Below are 18,191 nucleotides of genomic sequence, written 5' to 3'. Positions count from 1 at the left end.
ATAACGTCCGATTCGTATATATATTGGATCGGTTTGAGTCCTGGCAGTTATGTAAACAGCAACCCTCAGCCATTAAGAATATCGCGGATGAAAGTGGGCGGCCCTTTCGGTTCTGCTAGATAGCATTGACGAGGTTGGTCGATGTATTCCGGAGATTCGACAACTTTCTCACACTTTTTTTTCCATGCCTAGCACCACCTAACGTTGATACTGGTTTTCCCAGCGAAGCTCGAAAGTCTCAAGGACGTTTCTAGGGGATTGAACAAGTCCGTTCTCAGAAAGAAGTCGACGTCGCAGACATTTCAAGAGTACTATAAGTGTCAGTCGACGCACTGCACTCGAACTCAATCAATTCTCTTGCCCATGCTTCTATACGGATGTTGTTAAGCTATTCTCGCTTTTCCTCGCCTCTCGACGCATGAATGTGTTCAACAGACAAGCAACGTCGAAGGCTGTTGTTACTGGCCCCATCTGAAGCCCGCGAAGTCGACAGGCGCGAAGAACGAACGTATCAAACAAGTATAACCGCAAGAAGTTGAGCAGAGGCAGCATTGCCGAGAAACATGAGCGTGTGTCTTCTCGACGAGAGTCACTGCAACGAGATCGAACGCTCTGAGAAAGACTGGTTCAGCAAGCCACACATGATCGGCGGGCATATTGCAGACGCAGGCGAAAATTTATGGCTCAGCAGCTGATCGCTTGAGGAGACGATGCTAGTCTCGGTGCAGGATGACGCATAAATATATACGGCTCCTGGAGCGACGCGATCTGCTTCTGTGGATCTGAAGGCCTTGGGAGAAGCACACGCATCGTCTGTACCTGGGGATCTCCTGATGTTCGTTGATAGGTGCGTATAAAAGCGGTCAAAATGAAACTTCACGATGGCACATTGCGCAAATAATTGCGGACGATCTCAAACCCTATTTTGTCACTCATTGGAATTGTCTGCTGCATTTCGGTGATGTGAAAGATTGGTTTCTGAGAAGCGATGTCGGTAGTCATCTCAGTGAACGGGCTACATATTGGGACGTGTATATACTAAAGACACAGAGAGACGACATCGATGGACGACAATAAGGTGTTAAGTCGTCATCGAGAATTTATCTTCGTGGGACACAGAACAAGGCGTGGTAGGTCCTGAGCGTGGCTGTTCAGACACATGCGCCAGGAACAAATCCGAGACGAATACATGGCATGGGATTTGCTGAGGATTTGATCTCCATAGCGCCGCTATTTAAGAGGCTCTTCATCAGGCCATCGAGCTGTGTTCGAAATGTCGGACTGCTCGACGTGGTAGTCTGCTAAGCGCTGTAAGAAACGAAGCCGGGGCATGGGAGTAAAATATTTGGCTTGGTAATGAGACCATTATAAAACGCTTGGAGGCTTGGGATGAATCGCAACATAGATTTGAGGATTGCGATCAACATGGGTATTTGGCTACTCTGAAAAAACATCACTCGTGGAAGGCTGTGGCCAGAGGAAGTGCCGCTGCAACAGCACAGCGAGATATCAAGTATGCCTTCATGATGGCCACAAGCTGAGCTACGAAGACCTAGTAATTCCCTGCCATACTATAGAAGCAACACTAGTAAAAGGCTACGTGACAGCAACAAAGTGATGTGGTCTTGAGTGGGTTAAACATTAAATCTAAAATCTACACTTCTATGAGGGACCTGAGCTGAGCAGTGATGCCTCTGTTTGTACAAGTAAATCACCCAAACGCCTTGCATTTAAATCCCGGAGGGGAGCCACGCGCTCGACCCTCTCAATCCCGAACCATAAGCAACGCGCGGACGACCTCCTTACTCGAGGTTCTGCGCCTCGCACATCTGCTTGTACATGCCGCCCTTGGCGACCAACTGCGCGTGCGTGCCCTTCTCGACGATCCTGCCACCGTAGAAGACGCAGATGGTATCCGCGTCCTTGACGGTCGACAGCCGGTGCGCGACCGCAATTGTGATCCTCTCCCCGTCCCTCGCCGCCTCGTTGAGCGCCCGCTGCACCACCTTCTCCGACTCGGTGTCGAGCGCGCTCGTCGCCTCGTCGAGCAGCAGAATCCGCGGGTTGCGGATGAGCGCCCGCGCGATCGCGATGCGCTGCCGCTGGCCGCCAGACAACTGCATGCCGCTGCTGCCGCAGGGCGTGGCCAGCCCCTCGGGCAGCGACGAGACGAAATCCCAGGCGTTGGCCGCGCGGCAGGCCTCCTCGATGCGGGCGTCGGGGACGGCATCGAGGGAGTCGGAGTCGATGCCGAGGGCGATGTTCTCGCGGATGCTACCCTGGAAGAGGGTGGGCTCCTGCTGGACGAGGGCGACGAGCTGGCGGTAGAGGCGGGGGTTGAGGTCGGCGAGGGCGGCGTCGCCGTCGATGCGGATGGTGCCGGTGGTGGGGTCGTAGAAGCGCTCGAGCATGGCGATCATGGTGGACTTGCCGCAGCCGGAGGCGCCGACGAGGGCGACGAACTGGCCCTTCTTGATCTCGAGGTCGACGCCGCGGAGGACGTGGGCGTCGGGCCGCATGGGGTAGGAGAAGCGGAGGTGCTCGAAGTCGAGGGACCGGCCGGCCTTGGGGGCCCTGTCGCGGTTCTCGGGCGTCTCCTGGATCAGGGGCTGCAGGTCGTGGAGCCAGAAGAGGTAGTTGGCGGCGTTGATGCCCTTGGTCATGCTGCTGGAGTACTGGAAGAGCTGGGCGGCGGCTTGGCCGGAGAAGAAGGTGCCCATGAAGGCGACGAAGAACTGGTACATGCTGATCTCGTTGAAGGAGAGGAGCCGGCAGCCATACCTGGGGTGGTGTTAGCGGAAGGTTTCACGACGAAACAAGATAGGAAGATTCTCACCAGAAACCGAGAGCCATGAAGAAGTACTCAATGCACTGGGTCAGGCCAAACGCAATCGTCATGATGAACAACGGCGCCGTCGAGGCCCTGACTGCGTTGTCGAGTTCGGTCGTGTACCTCTTCAAAACCGACTCCTCAATAGCCAGAGAGGAAACCGTCCGGATAGCCGTCACCGACTCTGAAGCGATCGCCGCGCTGGCAGAGTAGCGCTTCGAAGTGCTGTTATCGAGCTTGGCATCGAGGCGGACCTTGATGTAGCCCGAGCTCACGAGAGGCGGCATTCCAGCGAGCACGACGACCAAGCCAAGCTTCCAGGTGGTAGCGATGGCCAGGATACTGCAGGCTACGACATTGAGGGTCGAGATCAGGATGAGGCCGATGTTGAAGCCCATCAGCTCCAGGATGGACTGCGGGTTGGACTCGAGTCTGCTGGCAAGAGCACCCGTGTTGTTCTCGGCACGATCGAAGAATTGGAGGTCTTGCCTCAGGAAGTCGTTGAGTGCTTGCTTGCGGAGCTTGTGGTTGAGGCCCTGCTTCAGGTCAGAAAAAGTCACTGAAGGAGGCTTAGGGGGAATCATACCTGGGCGATGATGTTTGTGGACCAGCCCATTGCGAAGTAGCAGACGAACACGCCGAGGGCAAGCACGAAGAACATAAGCGAGTAAAAGTTGCCCTTCTTGATCATCTCTGAACCGGTAAGAGTGAAGACGTCGACGAGGTTTGCGATGATGAGCGACTGGCCAGGGAATGCACCAGCTGCAGCAACATTAGTTTCGGCGACCAGAGTCGGAGCTCTCAGACTTACCTGCGACGACGACGGCAATAACGGTGAAGAGATAGGCCCACTTCAGCTCGGGAGTCTCGCGAACCATTCGAATGACGACACTGATGAGGCCCTTGTGGTCGTGGTGGTCGTAGTTGTCGCGCTCCTTTTGCGCCTCCATGCGAGTCTGGTCTGCGGTTCGGTAGCGGCTCATGGTCTTTGTCATTTCGATGTTCTCCTTGGGAGGGGCGGAGTCGTCGTCGTCTCCCTCGGTCTCGGTGATGGATCCCTCTTCTGACACGGACAAGTTCTGGGCTCTCACAAGACGGGTGTAGGCGCCGTCCTGCTTGAGTAGTCCCTCGTGAGTGCCCTGCTCGACGATTTTGCCCTTGTTCATCACGACGATATTGTCTGCCTTTCGAATAGTTGCCAGCTTGTGGGCGATGGTGATCGTGGTGCGGCCTTTGGAGGCTTCGTCGAGAGCTTGCTGTACGACACCTTCGGCGTGGGGGTCGAGGGCACTCGTGGCCTCGTCAAGGAGGAGTACCTTGGGCTGCGAGATGATACTGCGGGCGATGGCAACACGCTGCTTTTGTCCACCCGAAAGGAGACCACCGCGCTCACCAATCATGGTGTCGTATCCCTCCGGCAGCTGCGAGACGAAGTCGTGGGCGAAAGCGATCTTGGCTGCCTCCTGCACGCGTTGCATTTGTTCTTCTCGCGAGGAGTTTTCCCATTCCGTTCCGACCAGGCCGTTGACGATATTGTCGAAGACTGTGCCTTGGAACAGGACGGGCTCCTGCTGAACAAGCCTGACATTCTTCCTGAGCCAGTTGAGGTTCAGACGATCAATCGGTGTCCCATCCAGCTTGATTGTACCGTTCTTGGGGTTGTACCAGCGCTCGATCAGGCCGATGATAGTACTCTTTCCAGAACCAGATGAACCAACGAGGGCGGTGACCTTGCCAGCGGGGATATGCAGAGAGAACTGGTCCAGCACCGTGACTCCGGGTCTAGTCGGATACGCGAAGGTGATGTTCTCGAGGTCAACAACTCCCACGGTTTCTTTTGGTTGCTCGCCAGACTTGTCGAAGGGGTCGATATCGGAGGCCCGGTCGATGAGCTTGAACAGCTGAGCGGCGGCTGAGGCAGCGCGGGTGAATTCGATGATGTACGGGGTCAACATGGTGAGACTGGTTGTACCGATGACGACGGAGAGAAGGACGCTGAGACTTGTTAGCTAAATTTGCGTGTTTACCGGGTGGAGGTGAACCTACGTAAAAATGTCGCCAGACTCGGTGATCTCGCCCCGGTTCAACATGTGAACACCCTGCCAGAAAGCCAGGGCGAATCCGGCATAGATGACGAAGTACTCAGTGGAGAACAAGATGCCGAAGAGGGGTGACTTCTTCCTTCCGAGGTTGTGCGCATCTTGAAGAAACTTGTCGAACTTCTGAACCAGCCTTGAGCGAATCTCAAAAGCGTGTACCGTGCGAGCGGCGGACAGAATGCCCTCTGAAAACGAACCGGCCTGGGCGTAGGTATCGAGGATCTTGGTCTCCAGAGAGGCCTCATACGTCGACGCAACACCCATGACGACCAAGATGAGGGGCGCAATGCCGACGACGATGAGGGTGAGCTTCCATTGTGTGACGAAGGAGACGATGAACGCGGTGACGAAGACGGCCAGGCCCTGGAAGGTCAGGGCGAGCTTCTCTGAGATTCCGGTCTGGATCAAGCGTCCGTTTGAGATGGCCTGGGTGGCGATGGAGCCGCCGGTGCCGAAATCGTAGAAGGCGACCTCTTGTCGGAGGGCCGCGTGGAGGTACTTGTGTCGGATGTTTCTGGTGATGCGGTAGGCGGAGAAAGTCGTCAGGGAAATGTAGGCGTAAGAGAGGGCGAACCTCGCAATCCCCAGGTAGACGAAGTAGAGACTAACGGGGTCAGCTTGAAACGCATGCGCCGAAGAGAATGGGACTGGACTTACGCGAGTTTGGAAACCTCACCGCGGAAGAAGGACGGGGAGGACTTTCCAGTGGTGAAGTCCTGAATGGTGGTGACGAAGCTGCCGAAGATCAAGTTCTGGAGCGCTATTCCGGCGCCAGAACCGATGGCGCAAATCACAGCGATGGTTTGGAGGAGACGCTCGAAGGCACCTCCATATGTGAATATCCTCTAGGATGGCGTTAGCATGACATGGCGTCCCCAGTTCGGGCCGTTGGCGGGGTCGGTGTGTGGCTCGTACCAAATAGGCCTTGAAGGCGCCGCCCTCCTCTTTCACGGCCTCGGCCGGCGAGGACTCCGTAGCGGCGAAGTCCTCCGCCGGAATCTGCTGCTTCTTTTCGGTGTCGGCCCCCATTATTTTCGCGGTGTTGGTTCGTTATCGCGAACCGCGAAGACTGGGTAAAAAAAGATTGGGTGTCGGACTTTGACTTGTGGTGACGTCGAGATGTTGATGTCCTTCCCTTTTCAGATGGAGTTGGAGAAAGCAAGGGTCTTTTTTGCTGGACTCGCTGCAGCTTGTTTGACTGGAAAAAACAACGGACGAAGGCAGTTATAGGTCCCGGCGCCTCGTGAAATTTGAGACGTGTTTTCGGAGGCTCTCACGAACGAGTCCGAACATGTTTGTCTTGGACTTGTGAAAATACCAGATATTTGCGACAGGTTGACCGAATTACGGGAGTCGCAAAGCCGTCATTGAAGCTCTTAGACGCGTCCGCGGACCGCCGTCAGGGACCCGGAAGAGTGGGTCCCAGGAGCTACCCGGCCGACGAGGGCCGACTTGATTGGTCCGTGATTACTTGGCGGACTCGCAGCGGGGGCCGAGGGGCGCTCTGTCCGGCATCCCACAGCGTCGGGCGGCGGGTTTCTCGGGACGCGAGATTCGCACATCCTGAAGCTCATCCCTGCGGACTTTTCGGACAATCAGGAGCTGTTAAAATGGTTCGTCGCGTCCGCGTCCGCCGTCCAGACTTGACTTGTAGTCAGCTCTCAGTCGTGTTCGAATGATTCGAACGCGTGGTCCATGAATGACGATGACTCTTTCGCCGCGCATCTCGGCGTTTCTTGAGACGCAGTAGCGCCCCGCGTCCGCGGACACACGCTCAAACAAGACGTGTGAGACCTTTCGAACTCGCCAAAGCGTCGAGGTGAGCGGAACGGGGCAACACTTCCACCGTTTCTGCTACCCTCTCCCAGCGTCTCCCTTATCCTTCTTATCTACTACATGCACTACATGTAGTTGAGGTCCGGCCAAGAAGCTAAGCCATCTGGGGAAGTTTTAGCCAGGCGAGGTGGTTAGTAGAGACTTTTGGTGAAGCACGCAGTGACCATCACCACCACCTCGGAAGAGCTTGCGGTTCGAGGGAGAGATACAGGAAGAAGTTTCGTCCACCAACTCTGTGCTGACAGCTGCGGAAGGTCCTGGGGTTTTAGACAAATCCTCAAGGCTGCACAAACTAGGTTTGTCGTGGTTGATGTCAGTTATTCGGTGACAGACGACGTCTTTACATTCTCACTTAGAACGGACCAAATGTCAGTGGGGTTGACCCCTGAGCGGTGCCGGTGCCGGTGGGATAAGCCCGAAGATGCATCGTAGTACCGCTAGAACGGGGGATCTACCGCGTACTGACCAATCATCATGTCGGAAACAGGCCCGTATCCTCGTTACAACTTACAATTCTCTGCTACGGCGCCGAAGGGTTGCCCTGGATAATTGGCCATGCTTGTTCCATGAAAGGCCCGTTGTCACAGGGGAATTTGAAGCTTAAGTGCTAAAATTGTTCGTCCGTCTCTTGTTACTTGTAACTGAGTCTTTCACATCAAACCATCCATATGAACTTCCCTCGGTTCCTCTTCTTCTCTCAACCGTTGCTCGTCCCCTTTCCACTGCATATACGAACCATATAACGTCTAAGCCTCAACTTGGCCCCCAGCCTCTACAATAGAGGAGTCTAGTGCAAGAGAAAAGACTCTGTACAGCCACCGGCATCCCATCCACAGCCCGGCGGCACCGATCCATAAGTCCTTCGCTTGCGGGCTCCGCGCGCCCCGCATCCGTTTCTAATTAGGACCTCAAAGAACGCCTCCAGACCGCAAACCTCGCCCCCGAACTCATTGCTGAGTTCCGAGCTGCTACGCCCACTCTTCCACCTTGTTCGGAGCCCGACCGTGCCCCCTTCCGAGTCTTCTTGGTCTCCACCTTCCGCTCTTTTTCGCTCTCCTCCGGCTCGGCATCTCCAACTCTCTCTCATCCGCCCCGCCGGCTTCCTGAAGACCCTTGGTAGTGTTTCTGACCTCTCAGTCAAGTGACAGGGCTCAACCTCTTTAAGCTCTTTCTCGTATCCCGCCGGCCATCATGGACGCCGAATCCTCGGGCGCTGGCGCCGGGGCGAGTGGTTCCGCTGGACCCCCAAGCTCCTCTCTGCCCATCAAACGCGCCGTAAGACTTTCGCAATGTCTCGTCTCATGAGAATCCTGTGCTAACAGATTCTGCAGTGCGATGCCTGCCGCGCTCGCAAGGTAATTCAATATCAACACCTCCCCCACCAACCTCACCCCCCTTGTCCTCTGGTGTAGCCGTAATCGGCGCTATGTCACTCAAGCCAGCTCATTGGGCACGTGGAGCTGATCCCCAAATCTCCCCAGATTCGCTGCGATAGGGAGACCCCCTGTGCTCATTGTCAACACGCCGGCATCGAGTGCAAAAACACTTCAGGGCTCAAGCCCAAGGAGAAGAGGACTCGCATTCTCATTACTCCCCAATAGTGAGTGGATCATCTCGTCGTATTCTTCAAAAACCTTGTTTCTCAACCGTCACTCTTCCGTTTAGCGAGAAGAAGATCGACCTCATAGACCGTCGCCTAGACGGCGTCGTCCGTCTTCTCGAAGACCTCAAACTGCAACTACCCACCGCCGCGACGATTACGGCCGCGGCCTCGTCCGCCTCCGCCGCGACGGGATCCGCCCCGCTGCCCTCGCAACCCGTCGTCGCTCCTACTTCAACACCCGCCAACCATGCCGACATCGTGCAAGCAACCGGCTACATGGTCGAGGGTGAATCCTCCATGACGGCCCAGTCCATCTTCGCTCACGAGTTCCTCCGGAAAACGGTCGGTGACGCTTCGTCGGTCCTCGAGATGCGGGAGACGCTCGACGCCCTTCACTCGCTTGTCGAGGCGCTCAAGCAACAACCCACGGCGCACGAGCTCACGTATCCCCACGCCAGGATCCTGCGGCGGCCTGCTTTCAGCGACTGTGAGATGCCTCCGGTACAATCCGCCGTCGGCATCATCCGTGATGGAAAAGGTATGTGTCCACATGGGAGCCCTTCCACAATCATGTGTCTGACTTGGAAAAGCTCAACGGATTCTCGGTCTGGAGTGGATCAAGAACTTCCTTCACTTGGACCATTTCACGGATTTGGCTCTCAAAATATACTTTGCGCCGACCGAGTTCAATGAAGCCGAGTTCATCATCGTGAACGCTGGATTGGAAGCCCTCTATTTGGACATGATCATGTCAGCAAAGGTCACGGAGCAGCAGAAGGAAGAATACACTAAAATGGGTGCTCTGTGTCGTGATAATCTCGAGACTGCACTTGCAAATCTTCCCTTGCACCTGCCGGCTACCATGGACATGATCGTGGCCCTGCTCTTTGGAGTGAGTATCAACACGAACTCGAATTTGAACCTTTCCACTCACAAGCAACAGTCATATCACGCCGTCGAAGTAGCCAAGCCCTCTCTGGCATGGACACTGAACTGCGCGGCGGCTCAGCTGTGTCAGACCCTGGGTTACCACCGCATACTCTCCGTCAAGAGCGGCAACCGCGATGACGAAGACTACAAAATCTTTCTCTTTTGGTCCGTCTACTTCGTCGACAAGAGTCTGTCCCTCCGCTTGGGACGACCGTCCACGATCTCAGACTACGACATCACCGTCCCTTACCCGGCCAGCTCCAGCAAGATCCACGGCGCATTGATGAGCTACTTCTGCCTGTGGGTCATCGTCTCCAGCATCCAGGGCAAGACCTACGAGCAGCTGTATAGCCCCGAGGCAATAGCGCAGCCCACATCGGTCCGCGAAGGCCGGGCTCGTGGCCTCGCGGCCGAGCTGCAGCGGGTGACGGAACGCACACAAGAAACTCATGTAAGTGGATAGGAAGTAGGTAATGGTGAAGCCCGCGAGACTGACTGTTGGGCAGTCGCAATACCTGCAGACGGCGATCGAGGCAGTCGGAGAGAACACCATGGACTTTTTCAACGTCTCTGACGAGGTTTTACGGCTGTCGCTGCTAACCATCATCTACCGAGCCGTGCCGTCGCCGCCCGGGTCTCCGACGACATTTGGCACTGAATGCATCGACGCGGCAAGGGCGACGCTCCAGAGGCATCAGGACTGCATGGAAATCATGGCCAAGGACGGCTACTACCTCTTCCCCATGTACATGAACTGGTAAGTGATGCACGCGATGCCGCGATCTCGCCGAGACTGACTTCTCCTGTTTCCAGGACGATCCTCTTCGCGCCATTTGTGCCGTTCATCGTCATCTTCTGCCAAGTGATGGAAACCAGCGACGCGGCGGACCTGGCGCGGCTGCAGGCCTTCGTGTCGTCGATCCAGGCGGCCAAGGAGTTCACCGAGGCGTCGGCGCGGCTGTACCGGCTGTTCCAGGTGCTCTACAACGTGGCGTTCCGGTACGTCGAGATGCGCAACAACGCGCAGCCGTCGGAGCAGGCGCAGACGACGCAGGAGATGGACAAGTACCTCGCGGCGCTCGGGTTCCCGCCGGCGGGGCTGGGCGGGGCCGCGGAGCGACAATCGGGCGGAGAAGTGGGGGGCTCGGAGGGTATGGTGGGGTCGTCGTTCGAGGACGGGGCGGCGAACCCGGCCGGCAGCGGTCCGCTTAACCAGATGATGTGGATGGGCAACGCGACGCAGCTGGAGGATTGGTTTTACAGTAACCAGCAGATGATGGGGTTGGTGGAGGACGACGCGTCGTTTTTGCAATAAGGCTCTGATTTTGCCGGGGTTGCATCGGTCTCGAGAGGGGCCATGGGAGCGGTTCAAGAACATGGCGGAAAATGTACTGATGTCGTCTTGGGGCATTCTCGCGGGTAGAGAGAGCGAGATAGAGGTCGGAGTTGTAGAGGTGCCCGTTGAAAAGTGACGGCATATTGTAGCGACATGGGCTTTGGTTTTGGTTCTGCTGCGGCATGGCTTGGAAATACCACGGTTTTGTGGACGAAGATTACACTCAGCTCATCACGAAATCCATCAACGCACAAAACGCATGTGTGCACAAGGCGGTCACGGTTTCTCCAATTCGAGTGGTCGAAAACCGTTGTTGTGGCTGCATTAATCTAGCTGAAGAATATGTCTCTCCTCCTCGGACGTCGCAGTTCCATTGGCTTAGTGTTCCCGTCTTCTCCTGCCGCATCTTGCAACCGCCCGCCTTCTTAGCCCGAGCTAGCCGACGCATGTTTCCTTCTCCTGTGCACGCCTGCATGTGGATTCAAACGTTCCCTCAGCATGTGACGGAATTCGTCATCAGGCTGGGTCAAGTCAACTTGAGATGATGCCTGGTAAGTTCAAGCCGCCATCTAGATGCAGAAGATTATCTTCGAGAACGCAATGAGTCCATCAATTCACTACATGAAGTGAACAGAGTAGGATCAATGAGAAACGGGTCACAAGAAGGGAGCACGGAAGATGCGGATACCCACGGAAACAGCAGATACCTTGGACAAACTGGTGCAGCTTCTCCGCATTTCGCGGTGGGACGCGGCAATGAAGACGGGACAGGAAGGGGTCAGGGATGATCTCTCGCAGCCCGAGCTGCATGATAGCCCATGAAATCTTTACCCGTTCTCTCCCTATGAGACGGATTTCTGCATGGCTGGTGGAATTGGGCAAGAAGTCCATCCAGGAGAGCTTTATCGACGCCTTATCGGGTGCTTGGATGGCGGGGAATAAAGCCGTGCCTGCCATGTTTTAGCGCCATCGTGATGCTCAGTATCCACAACCCCACACCCCGCACTGGAGAAGCGGGTCCAGGGCGCTCTCGAGGTAACTTCTTCCCTGCACCGAAGGCAATGCACCAGGCCACTTCCACCAACACCTCACACCATCCACACAAGCTTGCCGTCGCACATAGGTATGGATACACACCACAGCACACCACAGCACACCACACCACCACATTGCGGCCGGCGCTTTCTCCAGCTGTTCGTCTAGGGTTGCCTCGCGGAACTTCCGTAACCGCATTTTCTTCTATCCGGTTATTTTACCCATGACGAGGCGAAGCAGAGCAACGCGGGGTGACCACCTTGGCGAGTACCTCCAAGCTTACAAGTCAAGCAATGATTGGAGGAGCTTGGAGCTTCTGCTGCGACATCTGCGACACGCTTGACCGATCCTGCACTCCCGACTAAGGGCACGATGGAAGGGTGGGAGAGATCAAGGATCTGGATGCGCGGAGGAGCATAGGACAGGGGAGGTCAGAGAAGTGAAGGGTAGCGGAAGGACGGGGACGGGGACGGGGATGGCCGCCATGACGAGACGCGGTTGAATAACGTGACACAGGTCAAGGCCGTTGTTTGCTCTTCCTCGGGCGCAAAGTCAATCCCAACTCTAACCTTCTCCTTCTTCCTCCCCCCCCCCTTCTTCGTGTCTTCTTTTCCCCTTCCACAACAACTCTCTAGCTTGCTCACGCGACCAACACCAAACACGCGAGCTTCGCGCCGTCTGTCCCGTCTGTCGGTTTCTCGGCAGTAACAAACGACAGATGAGAAAGCATTGCCCAGCCTCGCCGCCCCGGCTCTGTTAGCCTGGATGCTCGAAGCCCCTCCATCACCATGGTGAACCTCTCCGTTCTACGGCCGGCTCTGGCCACTAACCTCTGCACTACCCGCGCTTCCGGGCGGCTCGTCCCTCGCTCCTGGCCGGTCGGTCTGGGTAAGCCAACTTCTTCCCGGCACTAGGCGACGAGCGACCTTGATTGCTTCGCGCTTGATGCTAATTACCCCGCAGTAGACGTCGCGCCATCTCTTATCGCCATTGAAGGCCAGAGAAAGTGGCATTCCAGCCATGCGCGAGCTCGCCAGACGAAAGCCCTCGTCCCGGCCGTCTCGAAGCCTCTGCAGCTCGTCCGCCATGCTTCCGTCGTCTCTGGGCCCGGCCCCGTGGCTACGGCGACCTACTCCACGGTCGTGGAACCGCAAACTGTGCCGTACGCACAACTTACTGTTGGCGTGCCAAAAGAGATCTACTTGAATGAGCGCCGTGTCGCGTTGACTCCGCAGAATGTAGCTTTGCTGCTCAAGAAGGGCTTCTCCAATGTCCTCGTGGAGCGCGGCGCTGGAGTCGAGGCCGACTTTCCAGACGCTGCCTACGAGACCGCTGGCGCAACAATTGTCGACAACGCAAACCAGGTCTGGTCCGGCTCCGACATCGTGCTCAAGGTCCGCGGGCCTATTCCCGCAGAAATCGAGCTCATGAAGGAGAACCAGACAGTCATTTCCTTCCTCCAACCCGCACAGAACAAACCCATTGTTGAGAAGCTTGCGGCGCAGAAAGCGACGTCTTTCGCCATGGATCTAATCCCTCGTATTTCGCGCGCCCAGGTCTTCGATGCCCTCAGCTCTATGGCTAACATTGCTGGCTACAAGGCCGTTCTCGAGGCCTCAAACAATTTTGGTCGCTTCCTGACAGGCCAGGTCACGGCCGCCGGCAAGGTACCTCCGTGCAAAGTGCTCGTCATTGGCGCCGGCGTCGCTGGTCTCAGCGCGATCGCGACTGCGAGGAGGCTCGGGGCCATTGTCCGAGGCTTTGACACACGGCCTGCAGCTCGCGAGCAGGTCCAGTCGCTCGGCGCCGAGTTCGTCGAGGTCGACATCAAGGAAGACGGTTCAGGAGCTGGCGGGTACGCCAAAGAGATGTCCAAGGAGTTTATCGAGGCCGAGATGAAGCTCTTCACCGAGCAAGCACGCGAGGTCGACATCATTATTACCACTGCTCTGATCCCCGGAAAGCCCGCGCCCAAGCTGATCACCAAGGCGATGCTCGAAATCATGAAGCCTGGTTCTGTTGTCGTTGACCTAGCAGCCGAGGCTGGTGGTAACTGTGAAAAGACCCGACCAGGTGAGCTGTACGTGTACAAGGACGTCAAGATCATTGGTAAGCTGCTGAAGTGAATTCCACCCTAAAGGTCTTTGCTCACGGTCTCGCAGGTTATACCGACCTACCCTCTAGACTCCCGACCCAATCTTCGACTTTGTACTCTAATAACATCACCAAGTTCTTGCTGTCTATGGCTCCCAAGGAGAAGGAATTCGGAATTGACCTCTCTGACGAAGTCGTTCGTGGCGCGATCGTCACCCGAAAGGGAGACGTTCTTCCTCCCGCGCCTCGACCAGCACCGCCACCTGCTCCAGCTCAAGCTGCGCCTGTGGCCAAGGAGGCTGAAGTCGTAGCTCTGACGCCTTTCCAGAAGACATCCCGTGAAGTCGCGACCGTCACAGCCGGTATGGGAACTGCACTGGCACTGGGCAAGATGACAGGCCCCCTGTTCATGGGCAATGCGTTCACTTTCGCCCTCGCCTCTCTGATCGGATACAGAGTCGTCTGGGGAGTCACTCCCGCTCTGCACTCGCCACTCATGAGTGTGACCAATGCTATCTCGGGTACGTTATGTTCTGCAGTGCGTCCACTCCGTAAACTAACACGGTACAGGAATGGTCGGAATCGGTGGCCTATTCATCCTGGGTGGCGGCTATCTTCCTCAAACCTTCCCACAGGTCCTCGGCGCACTATCAGTTCTGCTCGCATTTGTAAACGTATCTGGCGGCTTCGTTATCACCAAGCGTATGCTCGACATGTTCAAGCGACCAACCGATCCGCCCGAATACCCATGGCTCTACGCCATCCCTGCCGCTGTATTCGGCGGCGGATACGTCGCTGCAGCTGCTACTGGAGCCGCAGGCCTGGTTCAGGCGGGCTACGCCGTCAGCTCTGTTCTCTGCATCAGCTCTCTTTCCAGCCTAGCCTCGCAATCCACCGCTCGTATGGGCAACATGCTGGGCATGCTCGGAGTCGGCTCCGGCGTGTTGGCGTCTCTCCTGGCTGTTGGTTTCTCCCCGGAAGTGCTTACCCAGTTTGGCGGTCTTGCGGCTCTCGGAAGCATTGCTGGTCTCCTCATCGGAAAGCGGATTACTCCTACCGATCTACCTCAGACGGTCGCCGCCCTACACTCTGTTGTAGGCCTGGCTGCTGTTCTGACTTCCATCGGAAGCGTGATGGCACACATTGAAGATGTCTCAACATTACATCTCGTCACGGGATACTTGGGAGTTCTGATCGGCGGCATCACGTTTACAGGATCCATCGTTGCCTTCCTCAAGCTCGCAGGAAGAATGTCCTCCAAGCCGCTTCAGTTGCCTGGAAGACATTTGCTAAACTCGGGTATGCTCACGGCAAACGTTGCCACCATGGGTGCCTTCGTGACGATGGCACCTGGTTCACCATTGATTGCCGCCGCAGCGTTGTCGGCAAACACCATTCTCTCCTTCGCCAAGGGCTACACTACAACAGCAGCGATTGGCGGTGCGGATATGCCAGTCGTCATCACGGTGCTGAACGCCTACTCTGGGTTCGCTCTGGTAGCCGAAGGCTTCATGCTGGACAATCCGCTACTGACTACCATCGGAGCATTGATTGGTGTATCCGGTTCCATTCTATCATACATCATGTGCGTCGCGATGAATCGATCGTTGACGAACGTCCTCTTCGGCGGTATATCGGCGCCGCAGCAATCGGACTACAAGATAGAGGGCTCAGTAACACAGACAAACGTCGAAGACACAGCTGAAGCGCTCGTCAACGCAGAGAACGTCATCATAGTAGTGGGCTACGGAATGGCCGTGGCGAAGGCGCAGTATGCCATCAGCGAAATCACGAGTATGCTTCGCGCCAAGAACATCAACGTCCGCTTCGCCATTCACCCCGTTGCCGGCCGTATGCCCGGGCAATGCAACGTGCTCCTGGCGGAGGCGAGCGTGCCCTATGACATCGTCTTGGAGATGGACGAGATCAACGATGACTTCAACGACACCGACGTGACCCTGGTCATCGGTGCCAATGATACTGTTAACCCCATCGCGTTGGAGCCGGGCAGCCCGATCGCCGGAATGCCCGTCCTGCAGGCGTGGAAGAGTAAGCAGGTCATTGTGATGAAGAGAGGCATGGCTAGTGGATATGGTAAGCATCCCGGTATGATACTTGTGATGAGAATCAGCTTTGCTAATAACGTGCAGCCGACGTACCGAACCCCATGTTTTACATGCCCGGAACGCGCATGTTGTTTGGAGACGCTAAAGTTACTTGCGACGGTGCGTCCCCTTTTCCCCATCACACTGACGCGCGATGCTGACTTCTTCCATTAGCAATCAAAGCAGCCGTCGAGGCCCGAGCAACATAGAGTCTTAGAAAGATCTCCTTTACAAGCGTCGATCCTCGGTGGCATGTCCTGACTTGAAGAGCATCTTGACTAGAGGCACTGCATCTACAGGGGGCTCTCTTATGGTTTTCTTTGTGGCTTGTTATGTTGGTTTGTGACGATTTGATGTATATACCGATGAAGTGTGGTTGAAGCATCTATGCAATATACGCCGTCTTATTATCGAGCCAAGTTTTCTCATTTGTCATGCATGGCTTTTTGGATGTAAGCCAAGAAGCCCCCTTCCGATATCACAGTGGGCAAAAGAGTGCCCCGTGAAGAATTGAGATCATGCAATTGGTAGCCGCAACGTCGGGCGACCTCGGTGCTTCCAAAGTAGTGTCTAGGGCCGATATAATACCTGTTTTGGTATGTGGTCTTTCGCGGGCCCTCGGGTACCTGACCTACCTACCTACCTTACCTTCCAGACCTCCCCACTGTGGGTTTTTAACCTTGGCCTTCTTTCGACTTCGTCAAGTCTTCAAGGGGCGAGGATTTTTCTCCAATACACTCCTCTGTCATCCCTTCAACTCTCTTGGCACGACGAATTGAGCCGCGGACCGACTGATGTTGCTGCGCCGCCTTCCGAGCCCCAGTCAATCATTCGACAAACGGCCTCCGGTGCTTCCAGCTTTACGTTCAGACTCACCAAGGCAATGGGCGTAGACAATCGAAACTCTGCATTGGCAGATGAGACCGACAAGACAGAATCATCGAATCGATGAGCCAAATGAGAAAATCTTGACTCAAGGCTGGCACAACCACACCGTTTCTCCCACGTTTTCACGAACTTTACCGCCACACTGCCACACTGCCACAGAGTTTTGAACGACTTCAGATCAAAAAAGCAACGGGCGAACGCCAAGCAAAGCTTCTCCAAATCTTGGCGTGTTCTTCTTCCCGGCATCATATCGGACCTCACCCGACGCGTCTTGGCGTTCGCAATCCGATCGCGAAGGGACGACGACGGACTTGCGCCTTTTTTTCCAAGTTCGCGAGCGTCCTCCAGGATTTCCCTTCTTCATGGGTCAATTGGGATCCTTTCGACTTTCATTTCGTTCGATTACGATTTCCGCCAAAAAGTCTCTCATATGAAAGGTGGTGAGCGAGCGTGTGTGTTCCCTCCCACGACCAAAAGATCCCCGCCTTGGACCCCTGTTCCTGACTTACACGGTGACCAGCCAATCACGAATGCCAATTCGCCCACGAGGTCGAGCTCGACGGCCAAGATTAGCTCTCCCGGAGCAACATCTCACGACTCCCACGCCGTGCCTTCTCTTGTCATTCTAGTGCCTTGCCCCACGAACCGACAAGAAATAACTGTATCGACGAATCACGACGCTCACAGAGCAGATCCGATGCTTTTAAAGGCACACTGCCCGTCCTCGACCTGCAGCGCCAAGTCTACGCCACATGACGCCGTTCATCTCTTCTGCCCTCCGGTACCCCACGCTTCCAGGCTTCATCCCCAATTCACAGACCGAAGACACAGCTTTCCTCTTGCTGTCCCTGGCATCATCTCCGCCCGCCGCGCTTGACAAGAGGCTTGGCAATAACAGACCGAGCTGCCGGCTGCTCAGCCAGACGCAACACGTGCCTGTTTTGCTCAAAACGAGCCGTGAAGTTGCATTTTGCTTCCCTCGACCCAATAGCTCGTCAACCTAGCCGTCATGATATCGGCCTACCCGTCTCCCTCGCGGCCAATCGCACGTTGATGCTGGGGCCCGGGCGACGGAATCACACCCAACGCGATGGTCCAAAGTTCCTCCAGGCTGGGATTGCAACGCGCAATCTGCACCTTCCTCATCCCCGGCACCGACGGTGCTTGGCCCGCGAATGCGAGGATCCGCGAACCAACAGAAGTAGGTACTATGTAGTATGCTGTCATGCAGTGAAAACATGGCTCTGGGACCCCAGCTTCGGCTGGGGTGATCCCTCCCCGAACCCAATCGACATTGGATGACTTTTCTTCTTCTGTGGTGCTGCGGGAGGGTATATAAGCTCGCGAGCTGCAGGAAGCTTCCCTAGGTTCGGGTTCACTCCTGCTCACGCTTCACCGTCCCCTTGTCCCGACTCCGTTGACAGACAATTTCTCG

General features: G+C 56.0%; 3 protein-coding genes across 3 annotated transcripts; 2 read left to right on the top strand and 1 right to left on the bottom strand.

Moving 5' to 3' along the window:
- Positions 1 to 1,802: 1,802 nt before the first annotated feature.
- CkaCkLH20_07523 (ABC transporter) lies at positions 1,803 to 5,958 on the bottom strand (the record flags this gene model as incomplete). The annotated part of the gene is made up of 7 exons (XM_038890240.1): positions 1,803 to 2,781; positions 2,837 to 3,366; positions 3,417 to 3,592; positions 3,642 to 4,825; positions 4,877 to 5,533; positions 5,587 to 5,774; positions 5,845 to 5,958. 7 exons carry the CDS (start codon positions 5,956 to 5,958, stop codon positions 1,803 to 1,805), a joined length of 3,828 nt encoding a protein of 1,275 aa, XP_038744290.1.
- Positions 5,959 to 7,956: 1,998 nt separating this feature from the next.
- CkaCkLH20_07522 (uncharacterized protein) lies at positions 7,957 to 10,613 on the top strand (the record flags this gene model as incomplete). The annotated part of the gene is made up of 8 exons (XM_038890239.1): positions 7,957 to 8,040; positions 8,097 to 8,120; positions 8,247 to 8,365; positions 8,431 to 8,906; positions 8,959 to 9,260; positions 9,312 to 9,749; positions 9,805 to 10,055; positions 10,112 to 10,613. 8 exons carry the CDS (start codon positions 7,957 to 7,959, stop codon positions 10,611 to 10,613), a joined length of 2,196 nt encoding a protein of 731 aa, XP_038744289.1.
- Positions 10,614 to 12,457: 1,844 nt separating this feature from the next.
- CkaCkLH20_07521 (NAD(P) transhydrogenase beta subunit) lies at positions 12,458 to 16,077 on the top strand (the record flags this gene model as incomplete). Its single annotated transcript, XM_038890238.1, has 6 exons — positions 12,458 to 12,557; positions 12,633 to 13,778; positions 13,832 to 14,284; positions 14,334 to 15,857; positions 15,914 to 15,988; positions 16,043 to 16,077. 6 exons carry the CDS (start codon positions 12,458 to 12,460, stop codon positions 16,075 to 16,077), a joined length of 3,333 nt encoding a protein of 1,110 aa, XP_038744288.1.
- Positions 16,078 to 18,191: the final 2,114 nt, after the last annotated feature.

This window comes from Colletotrichum karsti, assembly GCF_011947395.1.
Source record: "Colletotrichum karsti strain CkLH20 chromosome Unknown Scaffold24, whole genome shotgun sequence".
NCBI lineage: Eukaryota > Fungi > Ascomycota > Sordariomycetes > Glomerellales > Glomerellaceae > Colletotrichum > Colletotrichum karsti.
Note: the sequence above shows the minus strand (reverse complement) of the source record. Positions and strands in the feature narration are given on the sequence as shown.